This window comes from Myxine glutinosa, chromosome 7, assembly GCF_964187855.1.
Source record: "Myxine glutinosa chromosome 7, kmMyxGlut1.1, whole genome shotgun sequence".
In the NCBI taxonomy this organism is placed as follows: Eukaryota; Metazoa; Chordata; class Myxini; order Myxiniformes; family Myxinidae; genus Myxine; species Myxine glutinosa.
In genome coordinates, this window is record NC_136267.1 from 47,200,704 (window position 1) to 47,215,289 (window position 14,586).

The 14,586-nt window shown below is 50.8% G+C and overlaps 1 protein-coding gene across 2 annotated transcripts in view; it reads right to left on the bottom strand.

The window, feature by feature from the left end:
* Nucleotides 1-340: 340 nt before the first annotated feature.
* Nucleotides 341-14,586, bottom strand: part of LOC137417005 (tetraspanin-9-like) — a 45,352-nt gene continuing 31,106 nt past the window's right edge. Inside the window, exons 6-8 of one of the 2 annotated variants that reach the window (XM_068102718.2) lie at nucleotides 7,571-7,702; nucleotides 5,423-5,506; nucleotides 341-5,307 (exon numbers count right to left, since the gene is read on the bottom strand). In XM_068102718.2, coding sequence (XP_067958819.2) covers nucleotides 5,239-5,307; nucleotides 5,423-5,506; nucleotides 7,571-7,702 — 285 coding nt within the window. In that variant the 3' untranslated portion in view covers nucleotides 341-5,238. The remainder of the gene's footprint in view (nucleotides 5,308-5,422; nucleotides 5,507-7,570; nucleotides 7,703-14,586) is intronic. The other variant, XM_078781644.1, reaches the window with a different exon arrangement.

A 14,586-nucleotide genomic window follows, 5' to 3' on the forward strand; every position in this document is an offset into this window, starting at 1 on the left:
TGAGCTTTTCGAATCCGATTATATATGCAGTACAATTATTACTCTTTTGTGTAACATTACTTTGCTTGTGATCTCGCCAAAGATTGAATAAAGTGTAAAAGTTTTTTGATGTTTCCTCTCCCTATGCTATTTGGCTGACCTCTGATGGGAATATGAAGAATTAAAACTGAATCAAAGCTTTTACGAACATAAACTATAAGTGATGGAACCCTGAACAAGTTGAATGTATATACTCCCACCATTTACCTATTGTTCCCCCTCTCCCTGACGCATCCCCTCCCACAATTGCTTTCCATCACTTCAACATTCAGAGCACATGGTAGAAATCCTCATCAGACAGTGTGATACAAGTTTTGTTTAATTAAATGACATTTTCTTTGGCACTTGGCTAACACCAGGCAAGTACACAAAGTATGGCAAGTTCAGGCAGACCACACAACAATCTTTGTGAATCACTTTGTGAAGACTCATCAGCTCAAAACCTTAACAAAGTCTCCCATGATCTGACACCTGCACCAACAAACAACAACAACAGGCATTTTAAGGCCATTATCCCTGCTAGAGCAGGGGTTAGCCTTGTGGGCCCCATGACAATCTTCTCCATTTTCCCCTATTTTCTGCATCTCCCCTTGTTAACCCCCTTGCCCACATTTCTTCTTCCACCACCTTTAGCCACGTCTTTCTCGGTCTTCCCCGTCCTCTACTTCCTTCTATATTCCTTTCCATCACTCTTCTCACCGAGTCACTTTCATCCTTCCTCAACACATGACCAAACCATCTCAACCTGTTTCTCTTTCATTACCCATAGCTCGCTCCCATAAATCATAACACTTCTCACACATGCAGCATACACCTTTCCCTTCAGCTTCAACGACACTCCCCTCCTCCTTAGCACGCCACTCAGTTCCCGAAACTTTTTCCATGCACATCTCACTCTAGCAACCATTGTCGAGACTGATCCACCTTCTCCATTCAGCATGTCTCCTAGATAGAAAAATGTTTTCACACCTTCCAGCTTCACGCCGTCTCCAAGATCCAACTCAAAATTTCCTCCATCTGCAGCTCCCTCTGTGCACACCTTACACTTGAATGTAGCTGCCACACTGGTTAATGACCCTCTCAGACCACTACATTTTTGATGAACCCACTCAGCGCACATTGTACATTGAATGGAGTTCACTCTGACACCCTTCCTGCACACAGCACGCGGCCACTTCCCAGTTCTTTCCACCTCACCACATGCTTTACCACTTGCCAACACCTTCGTCTTTCTGATATTCACCTTCAGACCTTTTGCCTCAATACATTCCTTCCACTTGTTCATCTTCTCCTTCAGTACATCGATACTCTCCCCAATCAACACCAGATCATCTGCATACAACAACTCCCATGGTAAACCCTCCTTTATGTTCCGAGCCAGCACCTCCATCACAGCTACAAATAGTAGTGGACTTGGTACTGACCCCTGATGCACTCCCACCTTCACTTCAAACTCACCACTGTTCCTGTCCTTCATCCTTACAGCTGTGCGCGCTCTCTCGTACATTGCCATCACTACTCTGATCAACCATTCCTCCACTCCTAACTTCCTCAATGCCCATGGTCACTACTTTGCGTGGAACCTTATTGAATGCTTTCTCCAGAACAACAAAACCTCGGGTCAATGCCCTATGCCATATGGCATTGACCCCCTGTAATGACACCTGCACCGTTGAGCTGATTATCACTCCTACCGTGCCTCATGGGTCCACCAGCATAGAAGAGGTGACAATTTTAAGGACATTGTTGTTTCTCGTATGTACAAAAACATTTTTCATGCTATCATCAGTGTTTATAATCAATCTGCAATACTTTGTTTCATACTTGCTTATGCTGAAATGGATGTAAACATGGCTGCATACATTGATGCTAACAGAGGGAATTTCAAATACAAAGCAATTCATGTTATAGCTATTCCCAATAATTGAGGTATTAAAAAAAAAAAATCTACAAATGCCAAGTAAAAGTGTAAAAGAAAGCTCAATGAATACATGTTCACCACTGATCGAAAGATAAATTTATTGTGAGTGTTGGCAGCATCACGACCTCGCAATACCAACCACTTGGAATTGATTTGGGTGTGCTTCAATTTTTGATGTGAAACTTTGAGACTGCATCCAAATTCATTGATTTTGCCAGTGTCTAACTTATGCGGTTCTAGATGATGTGCAACGAATCTCTTTAAAAGTTAGTTTTGTGTCTACCTTTCAATCGTTTCGTGTTGTACAGTAATACCCCAATTTACGTCTTCCCTTTTTACATCGTTTCACATATACATCGTCATGTACCATAAATACCACAACTCGATTTGTGTCCCTTTAAAAGTCATACGTTTTACTCTCGAGCAATTTCAAAACTTACAAGACTGATAAAGACGCCAGAATGCATCGTTAAAGTACCAAATCGGGAGATCGCAAAATCTCTGAAAGAGCTACGGCACTTTGCTTCACACATAAATAAATGTACTCTGCTGTAGATTGATTAAGAGGCATGGTAAAAGTGTTACCTTGGAATTGAAGTTAGATGTTATTCGTCGAATGGATGGATGCTGGTGAATGTGCCGTTGATGTTTCCGGGTTATTAAGTTTGTCTCCGACTGTGATGTGTACCGCCTATAAAAATGCGTTCATTGAAAAAGGGAGAAGAAGAGGTGCCGCCAACTTCGACCACTTCCGGAAGAGCTTTATTTTAATTTACATATGTCTGGTAATTGTTTGTTTGTTTATATACGTAAGTGTACTGAAATATAACTGTCATTAATAAAAAAAAAGGGTAATATAATAGGTAAAAATTGAAATATAATACCTGAAGTGGTGATGTTACGAATGCATCCCCTGCTTATTCCATTAATTATTATGAGAAAAATTCCTTTGATTTGCATCTTTTCGATATTCGTTGCTCTTTTCAGGAACGCATCCCACGACATAAACCAGTTAACCAGTGAAAAATTAGTAAGGTGATGATGTCTCAACATCTACCATAACCTAGGTGTGGAATTTGGGATGGATTAGTTGAACATTAATGAATAAGCACCTATATGACTTGCAGTCATATAAACTTACAAATTTAAACTTTTTTTGTTTTATGCAAAATTGATGTTCATGGAAGACTGAGGTAACAGAGGGTAAAAAGTGCAACAGACTTCTGTAAAGTGTAAAGTGTAAAGATGTAAATCTGTAAAAAGTGTAAAGAGTGCAACATCCTGAGAGTAGGACAGTGTGGCCACAGTTGAATACATAAGCCAGGAAATTAACAAAGTGGAGAGAGAGAGAGAGAGAGAGAGAGAGAGAGAGAGAGAGAGAGAGAGAAAGAAAGAAAGAAAGAAAAAAAGAAAGAAAGACACACAAAACAACATCGTGCAAGAGGGTTGGATTAAGTTGGGATGATGGGGATCACTGGTAGGAATGGAGGATGACATGAGATGGCAGTGCACTGCCTGCTTGAGGCCATGGAGGGAAGAGTGCAATTAAACCATCTTGGGAAAGCAGTTTCACAAACGGGAGAAAATTGGAATGAAACAGTAGATGTGGCCCAAAGTCGTGGATTTTGGGAGTTTAACTAGGTTTACTGAAAGGACATGCGTCCTCAAGGAGCTAGGGAGGGTCGGAGGGCTGAGAAAGCAGATGTAGCTACAAGGAGAGGCAGTAAAAAAACAGAGAGCCTCTGACCTCCATCATGTGAAATGAACGCATCAGGCCTTATATTGTTATGGCCTCATCATGGAAGATGCCAATAATGTTTAGAACTTTAATTCCCACAAAATTTAGGAAAGACATGTGATGCTGACATGTCAGACCATAACAGAGAACAGTACTCCATTGAGCAATAGACCAAGCCCTAGTAGGCTGAGTATGTCTGCTTTTTCATGGAATAACTTGGAATGATGGAGGATGCCTAGTCTGCAGCTGGCTAAGAGGCCAGTTTTGTTATCTGGTCAGCCCAGAAGAGGCCATGATTGATGGTGAGGCAGATAGGTTTAACAAATTGAACCTCTTCCAGTGGCTAACCATGTATGCAAATAGATAGGTGGTTTCATTTGACGATCATTCTGGAGCAACAGGGTGAGACTGAGATTTTCCATTCCTGAAAGAGTTGTTCTATTTATCACACCAGCATTTGATCAATTCCAGATCAGCAGAGAGTGATGTCAGCCAGTCTAGTATTTTAGCAAAGTGTTTTCCAAGAATTTCTGAAACAGAAAGGGATAGCAACAAAGGAAGAAAGAATGCATTAAGGGTGAAAGTTGACTGGAAAACTTCATCTATCTATTCCAGTAATCTCTGTGTGTATGTTTGTATGTTTGTATGTTTGTATGTATGTATGTATGTATGTTTGTCTGTGACCGCTGTTTCTCGACAACTACCGGTCCGATATACTTTAAACTTGCCAGGTATATTGCTGGGGACCCGAGGATGTGCCTTTTCAAGGTTTCATATTAATCGGACAAGTAGTTACCGAGCTATGGCGATTTCTTTACCAAACTCCGCAAGCCGTTCGCTTTGGACCAAACCATTGCATGTAAATAGAGGGGGGGGGATTGTCACCGTACTCGCAAGCCGTTCGCTTTGGACCAAACCATTTCATGTAAATAGAGGGGGGGGATTGTCACCGTACTCGCAAGCCGTTCGCTTTGGACCAAACCATTTCATGTAAATAGAGGGGGGGGATTGTCACCGTACTCGCAGGCCGTTCGCTTTGGACCAAACCATTTCATGTAAATAGAGGGGGGGGGGATATAATTTTAGATATATATATAGTACGGGCATGCCCTAGTAGACTAAACCACATTAAGGCAGCATCTGGGGTTTTGAAGATCTATCAGCCAAATGAGGCTAAGATGTTCAACACTGATCTTTAACCATACGTCATATATATATATATATATATATATATATATATATATATATATATATATATATATATATATATATATATATATATATATATATATATTTCCATTATATAACCTAAGTGATTGTATCTGCAGAGGTTTTATTCATTTAACAGATGTGCATATACACACACCATTTAATGTGAGGTACACAATAAGTACATAAAGAGAATAGTCTAGGCCTCGGCCCATCTCTTCAGACAGTTCTGCTTTGTTTGGACCCTGGGAGAGCAGCCATGACCCAGAAGGATGACATCAAAGTGCTGAAGTTGTGATTGAACAATAGGCACTGTGGTTGGCATGGCTCATCACTCGTATTCTTTCTCTTCCCATTGCAGATGAGAAAACAGGCTCATGGAAAATGCCATCCCCAGCACCTGCGCAACATTTGGGTTACGTGAGTCTCCTTTGCTTGTCCTTCACAGCATAACCACCATTTTTGGTTACTCCAGGCGTAAACTATTTGTGAAAAAAAAAGATCATACTAATCACCTGAACGAGCAGCATACTCAGAGCACCGAGGCCGATATATAGGACATTTTCACCCAGCCATGTGTGCAAGCTGTCATAACACCCCTGAGAGAACAAAGACAAAAAGGAAAAAATAAACAACTCTTCACAAGACACAAATAGAGATGTCTGGTGACATATTCAAGTGTAAATCTTGTGGTGAGGCAGTTGCCCTGAAACAACTTGCCTTTGCCTTTTGGAAGGCTAATCCAACTGAAGGAAATCTCAGTTCCTTTCACCAAGCTCGGAACAAGTGTGTGTCTACCCTCAGGAGAGCCAGGAAACAATATCTCTCTACTATCAAGACTGAACTCTCAAACCTGTCTACCTCCTCCAAATCCTGGTGGCATCTGGTCAAATCTGTTTCTGGTGTTTGTTCCCCCTCCATCTCCTCCCTTACCTCAAAGGCCACATAGCTAACACCGCACGTGACAAAACCAAATGCCTCAACTCTGTGTTTGCCTCAAAATCTTGTGTCCCAAACCCAGCTCTCTCTGTACCCACCTTACCCAGTCGAACCCAGCTGCTCCTGGACTCTGTGTCCTTCTCTCCTCTCCTAACAAGGTGGAGAAGTTTTTGTCAAACCTCGACTCTGCTTCTGCAACTGGACCAGACGGCATCATCCCACAGGTCCTAAAATCCTGCTGTACCACTCTTTAACACCCTCTCTCAATTCTCTTCACCGGGTCTTTTGCTCAAGGTCACCTCCCATCTGCTTGGAAATCGGCCAACATTACAGCATTACATAATCAGGAAGGTCATGGAATCGATCATCGCTTCTGACATCAAATCCTTCCTCTTCTCCAATGGCTTGATCTCGGATCATCAATTTGGATTCAGACCAGGTCATTCTACTCTGGACATGTTGCTTCTGCTGCCTCAACAAAGGATGGAGGTCCTCAATGCCAAACAAGAAATCAGAGCTGTCTCCCTTGACATATCTCGTGCCTTCGATACGGTCTGGCACCCCGCCCTGCTCACCAAACTCTCCTCGTATGGTATCCATGGAAATCTCCACGCATGGCTTGCAGACTTCCTTTCTGGTCGCAGTCAACGTGAGGCCCTGAATGGAATATTCTCTCATCTCCCCTTCCTGTTCATGCTGGAGTTCCTCAAGGCAGTGTTCTGGGCTCTGTGCTTTTTCTGGTCTTCATTAATGATCTCTCCGACTCTCTGGAAAATCCTCTCTATCTCTTTGCTGATGACTCCACTCTCTGCTGCTCCATATCTCAACCCTCAGATCGGCAGGCAGCAGCCTCCTCACTCTCTGCAGACCTGGACAAAATCACAAACTGGTCAAACAAGTGGAACATGTCTTTCAATCCTGATAAATCTCACACTCACTATGTCTCTCCAAAAAGACCATCTGGAAAACCCTCCCATTGACTTTCTCAATAATTATCTTGAAGATGTTCTGTCACTCAAGCTTTTGGGTCTCACTATCAGCCATGATCTTTCCTAGGAAAACCACATTTCCAAGCTGACCTCCAAAGCCAGTCGCCGAATGGGGATCCTCCGTCGTGCGAAGTCCTTTCTTGGCACTTCTGAGCTCCTCACCACATACAAAGCTTTCATCCGCAGCTTGATGGAGTACTGCTCTCCCCTCTGGGCTGGTGCCCCTGCCTCACACCTTGCTTGGCTTCACCCAGTTGAAACCAAAGCATTCACAATCATTGGAATCTCCCGCGATGAAGCTAACTCTGACGGCCTTTCGCTCACTCACAGCAGGCAGGTATGTGGTCTTTCTGTCTTCTACCGACTCCTCTCCGGCCTTGCTCTCCCTGCTCTGTCTGTGCTCTGTTCCCCAAATATTCCTGCAGGATGCACAAGATCCGTCAGCATCCCTCTTCTGATGAAACTGCCAAAATCAAGACTCTCTGCTCACCTTCACTCCTTCATTCCTCTTTTCTCCCACATCTGAAACAAACCCCCACAATCTCTTCAATCCCTCTCCTCCCTCCAGGTCTTAAAAACAGCTGTTCATCACCATCTCTTATCTTCCCCCATCCAAAACTTTGATCTTTTCTAGACCAATGACATACCAACATTTAAATTGGGAATTTGTAGACAGCCAGAAAAAAGCATTATAAGAAAAGAAGGGTGATATTAAAGGTTGAGTTAACAACTGACCGGCCTCGTAACCACAGGAGGCAGGAAGGGATCACATTTGGTTGCTGCATATCCACAGCATGATTTTGGGACCCGGCTTTCTCCATAGATGTGGAACCAGTCAGTGTGGTTGCCGACACCACAGCACACAAACTATTGAAGGATATGCACAATAAAATGGTCTGTTTGCTCATTGTGAAATGAAAGTTTAAAATATAAGGCACTCAATTGGAGATGAATATAAAAAAAGACGATGAGAATGATGAGCATGATGTAGTGGCATTATATACTTTTCATTTAATTTAATTTTTCATATGAAGCATCTCAGTGTGTGTAATGCTGGCACATCTACAAACAAGAGAAAATTAAAGATTTCTGTTTCTTGAAAATTGTTAAATAAAAATTGGTTACTTTCAAAAATAATATTCCGTTGAATTGGTGAAGTGGCGACATCCGAGTCCTGCCAATAAAATAAATAGGAAGTTAATTGATATAATTAAATAAATCAAACGAATAAATATCTGTCCCTTACCCAGGTTTCTGTAGGGTCACACAGTCTGCCAGTAATCCTCTTCATCTTAAACTCCCAAAATCCAGGCTCAACCCTTTCCATGCTCTATGCTGTCCCGCTCCTTCTTATGAAACTTCAAAAATTCATACCCACTGCTAACCCGTCATACCCACCATGCGTTATTGTTTTGATTATAGTTACTTTTGGTTTGAATTTCCTGTAACTTGTAATTATTTAATCGTGTTCTGCTCCTCGTGTGCGGCCTTGTAGTTGTACCCCCGTCGGTGTTTGTTATCTTAATCGTGTTTTGCTTGGCTCTTAGTTTTAGTTTTTGTCCCTTCTACCCCGAACATAATACTCTGTCTAACGTTCTAAATCCCCACCTCCCCCCCCCCCCCCACCCCCAAAAACCAAACAAACAAAAAAAAAACCAAAAACATTTATTTTCCTTTCTCCACGTGTACTGTTGACTCATCCTGTATTTTCTGTCCAGGTGTGCTGTTCGCCCCGCCCCCATTAACTCCTTGCCATCCACCGTTTGCCCTTCACGTGACTCGTGGTGGTCCCTCTCGGCTCTCCCCCCGTTGGTATTTTTGTGCACATAAGATTGTTCACGGTTCTGTTTAAATATTATTTAAATATGTATAACCTTTCCCCTTCAGTGTTTTACTCAGTGGTATTTTACAACACGCTGTTTTTCTTCCTATTTAAAAGGCTTTTCTCAATTTCCTCTCCAACTCATTCCACCTCAAAAAAAAGAAATTCAATATCTTATAAGTTGTGGCGGACACAAAAGCCCACTGGCGTGGTGACATCATTCCACGCACCAAGTGGGCGGTGGCCACGCCCGAGGGGTAGGCGTGGCCTCATGATATACACCGGGCGACCAGCCCGGAGGAGTTCAGTGTTACAGTGTAGTCTTACAATAAAGACGTTTATATGTTACCGCTTGTCCGCTTCCTCCTTGCTCACAAGCAGCGCGCGTAATGCCGCGCTTTACTGGTGACCCTCGACGTTGGATCTGCCGGAGCGATCCTTCCACACGCGACGCCATCGCCATGGCCGCCTTCGTCAAACTTCCGGAATTTTGGGAGGCTCAGGCCGAAGTCTGGTTCGTCCAGGCCGAAGCCCAATTTCAGCTTCGGCGCCTCACCGGCGATGACACGCGCTACTGCCACGTCGTCGCCTCCCTCGGGCCCGGCACGGCCGCTCGAGTTGTGTCCGTCCTTCGCCACCCACCGGACGGCCACAAGTACGAGGCACTCAAGCGTCTACTCCTAGCCACGTTCAGCCTCACGGACGACGCACGGGCCGACCGCCTCCTGGATCTCCCCGAGCTCGGTGAGATGCGCCCGTCGGTCCGAATGGACCATATGCTGTCACTGTTAGGCGACGAAGCCCCCGGTTCGCTATTCCGGGCGCTTTTCCGTCGCCAACTTCCAGCGCAGGTTCGCCTCGCGTTGGCCGGGACCGGGCTAACGGAACCCCGAGCATTGGCGGCCGAGGCGGACAAGTACTTCGCCGCTTCGGACACGCGGGCGAGCGTTGGCGTGGCCGTCACGGCCTTCGACGCTGATGTTCCACAGCATCATCTTCTACAGCACGCTGAGGTTCAGCAGCATGCTGATACGCACCTCGTGAACGCCGCCACGCCCCGCCCACCGCCGCGGCGAAAACCACCACCGCGGGGAAACCCGTCGACTCCACCGGCCTGGCGGAGCCAGCCGCGCTCCTCCAGCTCCACCACCTGGTGCTGGTTCCACGCCAAGTTCGGCCACGAAGCTCGGCGGTGTCATCCGCCGTGCTCCTTCAATGGGTCGGGAAACGCCCGGGCCGGCGCTCAATTGTGGCGATGAGCGCCGGCCGTTCGAGCAGCCTGCTGTTCATAACGGACACCTTCTCCGGGCGCCGTTACCTGTGCGACACGGGAGCACAGGTGAGTGTCATTCCCGCCGGCACGTCAGACAAGCACGCCGCGGGTGGGGGCCCCGCGCTGCTTGCCGCGAACGGGACGCCCATCCGTACGTACGGAAAACGCTGCCTCTCTCTGCGGTTTGGAGGGCAGGTTTTCCGATGGACGTTCGTCACCGCCGACGTGCCCATGGCACTGCTTGGCGCGGACTTCCTGTGCGCTAATGGGCTCCTGGTCGACGTCAAGCGCAGACGGCTTGTCCAGGCCGAGACGTTCAGCTCGCTCGCATGTGCGTTGCCCAGCTCAACGAGCGGCTTGCCAAGCGGCTTGCCGAACGATTCGGTTCCGGCCACGTTGGTCTGTACGCTTCCGGCAGCGGACGCATTCACCCGCCTCCTCGCCGGCTTCCCGGCCCTCACGCGGCCCACCTTCTCGGCGGGGGCCATCAAGCACGGGGTGGCCCATCACATCCCCACCGTCGGGCCACCGGTCTACGCCCGGGCACGCCGCCTCGAGCCGACGAAGCTGGCGGTGGCAAAAGCGGAGTTCGCTACCCTGGAGCGACTCGGCATCGTTCGGCGCTCAGAGAGCGCTTGGGCGTCGCCGCTGCACATCGTGCCGAAGCCCGGCGGGGGATGGCGACCGTGCGGGGACTATCGCCGTCTCAATGACGCCACGACTCCCGACCGCTACCCCGTCCCCCACATTCAGGACTTTTCCGCCCGTTTGGCGGGCAGGTCCTTCTTCTCGAAGGTGGACCTCATACGCGGCTACCATCAGGTCCCCGTCAGGCCGGAGGACGTCCCGAAGACGGCGGTCATCACGCCATTCGGACTCTTCGAGTTCCTGCGCATGCCCTTCGGTCTGAAGAATGCGGCTCAGGCGTTCCAGCGACTGATGGACAGCGTCCTGCGTGACTTGGATTTTGTCTACGTCTACCTGGACGATATCCTCGTCGCCAGCGCGTCCCGCGAAGAGCACCTACGCCACCTCCGCACGCTCTTCGAACGCCTGGGCCAGCATGGCCTGATTGTGAACCCTGCAAAGTGCCGGTTCGGCGCCGCCACAATCGATTTTCTAGGGCACCGTGTCACCAGGCACGGAGCCGTCCCCCTGCCGGCCAAGGTGGAGGCGGTGAAGGGGTTTCCGCGCCCCCGCACGATCAGAGGGCTGCAGGAGTTCCTGGGCATGGTGAACTTTTACCATCGGTTCCTGCCCCGTATCGCCCAGCTCCTGCGCCCCCTGCACGAAGCTCTCCGAGGTAAGCCGGGCAAAGGCGACGTTACCTGGACCGAGCAGATGGACACGGCGTTCACGGGCGCGAAGCTCGCCTTGGCTAACGCCACCATGCTCGCGCACCCGGCGCCCGATGCACCGATCGCCCTCACCACCGATGCCTCGGACTACGCGGTGGGCGCGGTGCACGAGCAATGGGTGCGTGTAGCTTGGCAACCGCTGGCGTTCTTTAGCCGGCAGCTTCGCCCGCCCGAACGCCGTTACAGTACCTTCGACCGCGAGTTGCTCGGACTTCACTTGGCGGTCAGGCACTTCCGCCATCTGCTCGAGGGCCGGGCGTTCACTGCCTTCGTCGACCACAAGCCGCTGATCTTCGCGATGGGCAAGGTCACCGAGCCGTGGTCGGCCCGGCAGCAGCGTCACCTCTCGGCCGTGTCCGAGTACACGACGGACATCCAGCACGTCGCGGGGAAGGACAACCCGGTGGCGGATTGCCTTTCCCGGGCCGTCGCCCACGCAGTCCACCTCGGCATCGACTATGCCCGGATGGCAGCGGACCAGGCCGCTGACCCCGACGTCCAGGCCTTGCGGACCGCCGTCACGGGCCTCCGCGTCACCGAGGTGCCGTTCGACGGCGCGAGCGCGGCCCTCTTGTGCGACGTCTCCCTCGGGCGTCCTCGCCCCATTGTGCCCGCGGGCTGGCAGCGCCAGGTGTTTGACGCCATCCACGGCCTGTCCCACCCGGGCGCGAGGGCCTCCCAAAGGCTGATCGCCGACAAGTTCGTCTGGCATGGCCTCCGGAAGGCCGTCCGCGGCTGGGCCAGGACATGCCTCGCGTGCCAGCGCGCCAAGGTGCACCGGCACACCCAGGCCCCGTTGGCCCCGTTCACGGTGCCGGAACGCCGGTTTGACCACGTCCACGTGGACCTGGTGGGACCTCTGCCCCCCTCGCGGGGTTTCACCCACGTCCTCACCATGGTGGACCGCACCACCCGGTGGCCGGAGGCCGTGCCCTTGGCGTCGACAACGGCGGCCGATGTCGCGCAGGCTTTCATCGCCACCTGGGTCGCCCGGTTCGGCGCCCCCTCAGACATCTCATCCGACCGCGGCCCCCAGTTCACCTCGGAGCTCTGGGGGGCGGTTGCGCAGGGGCTCGGGGTCCGGCTGCACCGAACCACGGCCTACCACCCCCAGGCTAACGGCCTGTGTGAGCGATTTCACCGCTCATTGAAGGCCGCGCTCCGGGCCACCCTCCGCGACGGCGGCTGGGTCGACAGGCTCCCCTGGGTCCTGCTGGGCCTCCGGACGGCACCCAAGGAGGACCTGCGCGCATCCGCGGCGGAGTTGGTCTTCGGGCAACCGCTGCGGGTGCCGGGCGAGTTCCTCCCCGACTCCACGGCACCATGGTCCGCGGCACAGCAGCGCTCCGCTCTGCAAGAGACCGCCCAGAGGTTCGCCCCGGTGCCAACGGCATGCCACGGGCACCCACCGACGCACGTCGCCCCGGAGCTTCGCACGGCGGAGTACGTCTTCGTCCGCCACGATGCCCATCGGACACCACTGCGGCCCCCGTACGACGGGCCTTTCCGCGTGCTGGAGACCGGGGCGAAGCACTTCACCCTGGACATCGGCGGTACTCCTGACCGCGTTTCGGTAGACCGCCTCAAGCCGGCCCACCTCGATGTGGACCATCCACCGCCAGTGGCCCGACACCCACGTCGGGGCCGCCCTCCTGCGGGCGGACCCCCGGCACCGCCCAGCCCCGCCGCCACGGCGCCCCCCGGTCCTGCACCCATCCCAGGGGCAGCCAGGGGCATCCCACCTGGTATCCCTGCACCCCGGACGCCGCCGATCGCCAGGGGGCGCTTCGGCCGGGTCATTCGTCTGCCCCGCAAACTGGCCCTCCAGGTGCGCGGGAATTCTGGGGGGGCGCGTGTGGCGGACACAAAAGCCCACTGGCGTGGTGACATCATTCCACGCACCAAGTGGGCGGTGGCCACGCCCGAGGGGTAGGCGTGGCCTCATGATATACACCGGGCGACCAGCCCGGAGGAGTTCAGTGTTACAGTGTAGTCTTACAATAAAGACGTTTATATGTTACCGCTTGTCCGCTTCCTCCTTGCTCACAAGCAGCGCGCGTAACGCCGCGCTTTAACGTCTCCCTCACTGCATGGTCTAAATTCACATTCATTCCATCCCTCCTCCATCATTCTGAACCGGATTGCTAACTTGAAAATCACAACAAACCCAATTTGTTTTCAATGTTCGTCTTTCATTAATCATCCACTTTCTAAACCCCCCTCTTGCCCCTCCCATCCAAATCCCTCCCCTTGCACCTACACTCTTAAACTCCCCCCCTACCCCTCCACTCCTGAACTCCCCCCTTGCCCTTCCACTCCTGAACTCCCCCCTTGCCCTTCCCCTCCTAAACTCCCCCCTCACTCCTCCCCTTCAAAACTCCCCCACAACCCCTCCCATTCAAATCTCCCCCCATACCATTCCTCTCCAATTCTCCCTCCTCTCCCCTCCTCCTCAAAGCTGCCTCCTCCCCACTTCGTCTCCCTTCTATCTCATACCTCCACCCCCCCCCCAACCTTCTTCTTTCCTCTGCCCCCCCTCAAACAACCCCTCACTGTGCCTCATCCCTTCACCTTCAAACCTTTCATCCTCCTCATCCTTCCCTTTCTTGGAACTCTTCTGCAATCGCTGACACACTAACAACTGCTCTCCCTACCTCCCCCTCTCATCCTTCATCTTACCCTACTCCTCCCCTCCCCTGTCCTGTACCCGATGCTCCCCCTCTCTCTTCATTAACGGTATGGACCTCAAACATCCGGGGCCTTCACTCAAACCTGACTGATCTCTCCATACAGGTTGCTTCTGACAAACCAGACTTGATCTGCTTAACAGAGACTTTCCTCCTTCAAGATGTCTCTGATTCCTTAATATCTCTTCCTGGTTACTCCCTCCTCCGGTATGATAGACCTGAGCCTCGGCCTGGTGGTGGGGTGGCTATCTTTATCAAAAACTCTCTTCCTCACTCTCCTTGCACTGCCCTCTCTCCTCCTCACCCCCAGGAGTACCTCTGGCTACGGCTTCCTCTCCGCTCCCACCTTTTGTTCATATGTGTTCTGTACCGTCCCCCAAACAGTGATGACTCCATCTACATTTCACTGTCTGACAACATGGACCAACTTCTATCCACTCATCCCAACTCTCTCTTCCTCATATGTGGTGACTTCAATTGTCATCATGCCACCTGGTTGGGTGTGGGTTCCTCTCTCACCAGTCATGGCACCTCAGCAAAGGACTTCTGTGACTCACTGGGATTGACACAATCTGTCAATTTCCCGACCCGGATCTCAGCCAATGGAGTAT